Source organism: Heterobasidion irregulare (assembly GCF_000320585.1).
Source record: "Heterobasidion irregulare TC 32-1 unplaced genomic scaffold scaffold_12, whole genome shotgun sequence".
Taxonomy (NCBI): domain Eukaryota; kingdom Fungi; phylum Basidiomycota; class Agaricomycetes; order Russulales; family Bondarzewiaceae; genus Heterobasidion; species Heterobasidion irregulare.
In genome coordinates this window covers 922,161-929,123 of record NW_009258208.1, presented here as the reverse complement: position 1 = coordinate 929,123, position 6,963 = coordinate 922,161, and the positions used below count along the sequence as shown (strand labels likewise).

Sequence of the window (6,963 nt, the reverse complement as noted above, 5' to 3'; positions counted from 1 at the left end):
GGACTGTGCTTTGTTTAGATTGCTGAAAAGTTGAATTGCAGAAGCAAAAGGAAGACTAGGCAACTCTGGAGGACTTTGTGCAGTTACAACCATCATTTGGAGACCTTCAAAAATTATTCTACAAACTGGTAAGTGAATATATCATAGGTAAGAGCATCAATATTTACAAGTTATGTGCATAAATTGGAACACTTCATAACCAGCAACATGAAAATGTTCTGCTGCTGCATCAATGTATGCTCCTATATGAAAAATTAGCATTTGCCATCAATGCTGGTAACACTGGAAGGATCGAGACTCTTTTTATACCATGAGTCTGCTTGTTCAAGGCCACCAGCAAACACAAATATGCCAGTGCAATGCATGATTTTCTCATGGATGTGCACTTTATGTATCTGTCTGGTCTTAAGTGAGTGTTCAGCCCCCTTTGAGAAAAAAATAAACACAAAATGACTCACATAATATGGTATAGACATGCTGTGTGCTACAATGTCTTAGTAAACCCAACAGGTCAGCTGAATGCTTTCCAAGCTATGGATTGGTTAGTAGAGCTCAATAACCTGTGTACCAAGGTAATTCTGTGCCTATTGTAGCCATGCTCCAGTGCTGATATCATCTTTATAGCATACATATGGCAGGTCTAGCTCCAAATATATACAGCACTGTGTTATTGACAAATCACTGCTGGTTAAAATCTACAGATGTTGCCACAAGCAACTCACAGATGAGGTCAAGCTACTAGGCCTGACATATAGACACATTGTGAGAGATATAAAGAAAATCTACACCAAGCTGGGAATCCATATTCAGATAGCCCATCCCAATGAGACCCAAAGGGACTGCTGTATGTTGTATTCAATTCCAGATATGCTGGACAAAGGGCTTGCCACATGGGCCAAAATGGACAAAGGCTCAGGGGCTGGCACAGATGGTAATGATAACATTGGGGCAGTGGTTGAGATGGAGGATCTCAAAGTTAATGAATAGGGATAAATGAGCAAATATAGCTATGGAATATAGATAATAAGTAGTGCTATCTGGAGACCATGATAGTCTATGTGCACCATGCACTTTGCTTCCTCTTGAAATGCCACATACTTCCACCGCCGTCAGTCAAAGGCTCTTTAATAGTAGAGACATGGGCTCACTATGGTGAATAGACACACTTGAAAGGCATAGATGCCACAAACCTGGATATGCTCTCTGTCAACATGCAGCTTACTTACTATCACATTTCTCTGAATCCTGTGCATCTTCCTCTTCCCCTCCCCTATATTGTTGTTGCCATCGATTTCCTTTTTGTCACTGATTTGCTAATCCACAGCACATAGGTAGGTGTTCCTGCCCTTCTTGCATGGCTTGGTACGTGTTCCTGCACCTTATCCCTAATGCATATGCACATTGTGGCCTCTCTGTGGGCCCTTCCTCCTCATCCTCAGTACTCCTCACAGGCTCAGGCTCAGGCTCAGCAGCACAACTAGCACTGTACAACCTGCTATCTGATGCCAAACTGGTGCTCTTGAGCAGCATCACATGTGTGTACCCTTTTGTAGCACTCACACTAGTGCATGCCTTCAAATGCACAGAGTGCCTTTTCCTCAGGCTATTGCATGTGTCTGACTGGGATGAGTGCCTCTGGCAGCTGTGGTTTGACATGTTTGCCAACATCACTGCACTCACAGCATTAGCCAGGTGCATGCTGCCTGACGCCCCTGCTCTTGTACCACACCTGATCATGGTGAGTGAGTGGCCACTTTTGCGCACTTCATGCAAGGCTACTGAGCTTATGTATGGTTTCTTTGTGGTGCACAGGAAAAGGTAGTGATAAAGCACTGGCTGAGCAGGCAGTATAGAAGCGAGAGCTATATGTTGGTGGTAAAGCAGATTGAGGTGCTAGGCATGGGAGATGATAAGTGACTAGGGTTGTTGGGACTCATCTGTTATGAATGACATGGGGAATCACTGCTGCCCTGGTTCCTACAGAAGGTATCACTGGCATCATGGAAGAGGATGCAAGCACTGGAGGGTGAGAGATGGATATCAAGGGCTTGATAGCCATAGGTGAGAACATTGATAAGCTACTCAAGGAGTCATATAGCAAAAGAGGCCCCTGTTGCCTCTATGGCAGAGTACACATCGCCCAATGTGCCGGCCTATGTAGGTAGTATAGCAACAGGAACATCCACAACAGCACTTGCATTTGTTGACAGAGAAGTGGTCCTATTTAGGGAACCAAGGGTCCTGAACCCAGCCTGCCCATGTTAAAGCATGTATGGCCAACAGATCTGCCAATTAGAGGCTGTAATACATGAGTTTATTATCACTTACAATATAAAATGTAGGAGCATACCAATATAATCCTGCCCTCCATAGCATGCACATATTCACTTTCACGCAGGTTGCGAACTGCTTTCTGGCACTGCTAATAGTGCTAGCAATTGGCCAGAGGGGCTCAATAGGGTGAAAGGAGTGTCTGAGCCCTTGCGGGGTGCTATGTTGGCAATGTGAGGTATCTCATCTCTTGCAGAGAAAATGGCCACTCCTTTTACAGGGTGACTCTCTGCCTAGCATAGGCATATGCTGCAATTGCTGGCTACCTTGCAGAGATCTAGCTTTTAGCAAGGTAGCTGATAGGGCAGCCATGACATACCTATATATTTTATAGCACCACAAGATCCATATGTCCAACCTTTGATGCCTCAAGCCATCCTAATATTATAGGAACCCAAGCTTGCCAATGTGGCATTAGCCTAAAGTGCTGGTGGGTCAGGTACTGGTGGAGGGCAATGATGTTAGATTAAGGCAAGAACCTTACTGCCAAGATTAGGTATGCATATCTGATACATGAGGTTCCCAACATCCCATACCTTATTAATAAGATGAAAATGAGCACCGTTGATAATATGCTGTAAGATCTCATTTGGCATCAGGATCCCAGGGCCTAATGTCTTAAGAGTGGTATGGCCAAAGAGCTATACCATCTGTTTCTTGTGAAAAACATAGAGCACCTGCTGCAAAGCATTGTCCTACAGTGTTGTCTCATACTTGCCCTTGACTTGTGTGCATAGTGTTCGTGTGGCTGGCCTTTTTGTAGAGCTATCATCCATCTGTGCAAATGTCATAAACAATACTAGGGAGCACATCTCGCAGCAGATGGAAGGTAGAGGGAGATAGCACTATAAGCACCCTGCTAAGAGCTTATGCCAGCAGAGCATATGATCCAAAGTTAACAAGAGTTAGGTAAGAGCACACTTAAAGACAAGCAAGTGATATACATAGTTTGTTGTTGCCAAAAAACATATCCACCACAGTATGGAAACAGATGTATCCTGCTTAGAATGGGTTGATGAAGTCATTTAAGGCTCTATATCATTGACATTTATTTTAAAAGCCTTTGGTCACACACTTGAGGTTGTGACCGTATCTTGACAATATAACAATCACCTTTCTGTATATAGATTTGCCTCTTCATCAGTACTAGACAGATTGTCAAGCTCATTGTCAGATCCTAAGCTCTCTCTGGGTTGGGTGGCACTACCAGATATGTGATGACTATGTTCTGCATCTTTTAGACCCCCCTCATTATCAATCACATGAAGTCTCTTTTTGTTAGGCTTTCATCTGGAAAACCACCCCTTTATATTAAGCTTACCCCCCCTCTAAACCTGTTCTAATTAGACATAATTTTCCTAAATTAGGAATTATTAGAATTGATTATAACTTGAAATTTTGGAAAAATCATAATAAATCAAGTATCACAGTTCTCATAGTCTTCTTATAGAGTCATGTATATTAGAGCACTAGTTAAATACCTAAACACAGAATATACCTTATAACAAACTTGCCTTCTGCCAGAGTTGAACCAACAACCTCATGTATGCAAGCACCCAGGACAGATGCTCTAAGCCACTAAGCCACAAGGTCTAAGATATAAGCTTGGTAATCTAAATAAGTAGACATAATATAGGCAACCTCAACATCTCTGATTTTATTCGACATTTATCTTTCCTCTCTCTTATAAATAAATAGGTCAATAAATACCTAAAAAGCCAGGTCTTTTAGGATTTAGTTTAAACACCAGCTAAGAAGATAATAAACCAATGGAAAATTGATAATACACTTTATATAGGATAAAAATAAATTATGGCACTTATACAATTTAGACTGAGAATGTGTAAAACTATGATTGAGTGTAATATTCAATGGGACTCTACTAGTATAGACAATGCTACCTGAATTTGCAAATTTGATCAAGTACATGATTATGAATAATCAAGATCCAATAAGAGAGAGGGGTTTTCCAAATAGCCACTAGTGAGGTAGAGGGTGGGTACAAGGGTATATATATGGCATGCCTATATATAAATAAGCACAATATTGTTGGAGGTGATCTTAATATGTTTAGTGCACATATTTCCTATATAGCAGGCAAATATATCATTCTGGTACCACATACCAATATGACTGTCTTTTCCACAGCCTAATAGCTAGAGGAAAACACCAAGTTTGAGCATCTTCTGTATAACAAGGCAATAAACAATATAAATAGTGCTAAAAATTATAATATCAATAGTGATGATGATTGTGTGCTGCACAAGACAGTATTAACCACTGTACTAATAGACAAGGTCTATAAGGCTGCATATAGCATATCCCGTCTAACCCACATGTTGTGTCCTATAATCACCAGTAGCAGGCATTGGCTAACAATGACAACTTTAATGATCTTGTGTGCAAGGACAAGGTACCTAGGTCTTCATAGCCTCTTATGGCAGCTGCCAAGCTGCCAACAAAGTGGCTGGGGGCATCAATGCATATTTCTCTCTTTCTATATCCCTTATAAAAGCAGCTGGAAAGTCAGCAAAAGAGCTACAAGATAATGGTATAGGCATATATGAAGAAGAGTAATATGCTAGAATAGTATAGAATGTGCCACATCTTTACCTTCTCACTGATAGAGCAGTAGTACTTACTATTTACTACTGATAATTAAAGACTTCTTAGTATGGAATTAGTGCTAATATCATGAAATTAGAAACCAATCCAATACTCACAATGTGTTGCTCCCAATTAGGAAATTAGACACTTTTAGATACTATTAATACTTTTAGATACTTTTAGACACTATTAGATATAATCCAGAGCTAATACAAGGGGGTGTTTTTCCAGATGTTGTGGGAGGCTCCCAAAGCTTTTATTTGGCACACATATGTCACTGATGGTGCTCTCTTGCAGCAATCCTCTTCTCCTTTTTGTTGTCAAAGTGCTTTGGCTCAACCAAAAATAATACAATCATGTGCTGTGTGAGATCTTGGGCTCCTTGACTAAAGCACTGCCATAGCATTGATACCCTAGAGGTGGCTCTAAGTGCCAAGCACAACACTAAAATAACCTCTAATACAGGGATGCTGGAGCTAGTATCTGATATATAAGGAATCATTAGTTAGGACTTGAGAAAGTAAGGGCACATTGAAGAATAATGAGGAGAGTGAGATTAAAGTGCCTAAATAGTTTTGGGACTGCACCAAACACCTGACTGAACATTTGGTCAGTTGAGTTGGGTTGGAAAGGCGATCAGTGACAAGAAGGTAGTGTCATGACCGGCAACTACATGCTTCAAGAGCCACATGGGACTCAGACAATATGCAAGGGAGGACGAGGGGTACAAGCAAAGAGATGAGTACAAACGTGAACAAGGCCAAACAACAAGGATAACAAGTTTTTGGAAGTTAACAAAGACAATTTTAATGGTTGAGACAAGTGTAAATGAGCTCTGAACTATGGGGTACAAAAGCTGGTTTATTCCAGAGTTGTATGTAGGCTTTTATAGTAAACAGAGCCCCTAAGTAAAATATTGAACACAAAATGAAAGTAGGTGTCAAATAGGTGCCAAGCCCTAATGAATAGAGAAGATAAAAAGATAGGTAAGATGTCTATATGGGTTCCGAAGGTGATAAGGTAAAAGGTAATCAGTGATGGCAAAATTCTGAACATTCAGGATCCATCACCCAAGTGTAGGTAGCAAAAACAGTCGTTGGCGAGCCAATAAAAATAAAAAAGACATAATGTATGACCAGGGTGGCTAAGTAATGGTGCAAGATCACGTTTGACCAACCATGCCGAAGTTGGGGAAATAAGTAATAAGGACCAACTGACTCCCGGAGTATATCGGCCAATATGGACTACTAGCTCTAATCTCATAAACACTTATTGTAATACTCCTGTGTGGTTATGGTAAGTATGTAAAGTGTGGGCAAATTGACCTAAGTGCTGCCAAATATCCTTCAGTGGCTTGCCATTGGTTGGGTAGGGACCAACCGTGTTCAGTAATAGTCGGCATCTTTAGTACTTGTCTAGCACTGTTTAGTATCTCCCCAAAGCTTCCCGGATACCTCCTTTGGACTCTAGCACAGGTGCATGCTCATCAGCATAGACATGGTGCAGGTTGCACACTATTGAATAACAAGTTCAATATCTGGCAGGTCAATTCCCTAAATGTCTATAAGCATAGGATAGCTGACTGTTCATCTGATAAAACCTCACCATGCCAAATGAATTGGTGCAAAGAAGCCCCCATATGTCACCATCCTTTATGGCTTGTAACTCGGTCTCATGGAATTGCTCTGTCATATGAGCATTAAACCATTTGATTTTCTGGCAATATTGCATAGGTAACCAGGCATGTAGGAATTGACTCACCTTTACTAAATCTGTGATCTTGTCAAAAAATATAAGGAATTTTTTAGGTGGGTTATCTGGAAAGAAATTGTTAGGGATGAGGAATACAAGATCCTGGAATGTATAAAGAGGGTGCTGCAACTTCCGCATGGCCAATAAAATATTGGTACGATTATTAGACTGCTGAATGAGTAGATAGAAAGCTAGATTGATTTGCAGAATCTTTAGAACATCACAGTAGATGGCAGGTAGTAAGGTGGCAGAGGTCAAGTGAAAGGGGATGTT

The 6,963-nt window shown here is 40.9% G+C and overlaps 2 protein-coding genes across 2 annotated transcripts; one reads left to right on the top strand and one right to left on the bottom strand.

Moving 5' to 3' along the window:
• Positions 1 to 533: 533 nt before the first annotated feature.
• HETIRDRAFT_422597 (uncharacterized protein) lies at positions 534 to 987 on the top strand (the record flags this gene model as incomplete). Its single annotated transcript, XM_009553913.1, has 2 exons — positions 534 to 572; positions 625 to 987. 2 exons carry the CDS (start codon positions 534 to 536, stop codon positions 985 to 987), a joined length of 402 nt encoding a protein of 133 aa, XP_009552208.1.
• A 5,465-nt stretch (positions 988 to 6,452) lies between these two features.
• Positions 6,453 to 6,963, bottom strand: HETIRDRAFT_330029 (uncharacterized protein; the record flags this gene model as incomplete). The annotated part of the gene is made up of 2 exons (XM_009553912.1): positions 6,453 to 6,491; positions 6,544 to 6,963. Coding segments are annotated over 2 exons (459 nt in total), but the record flags the coding sequence as incomplete, so codon positions are not given.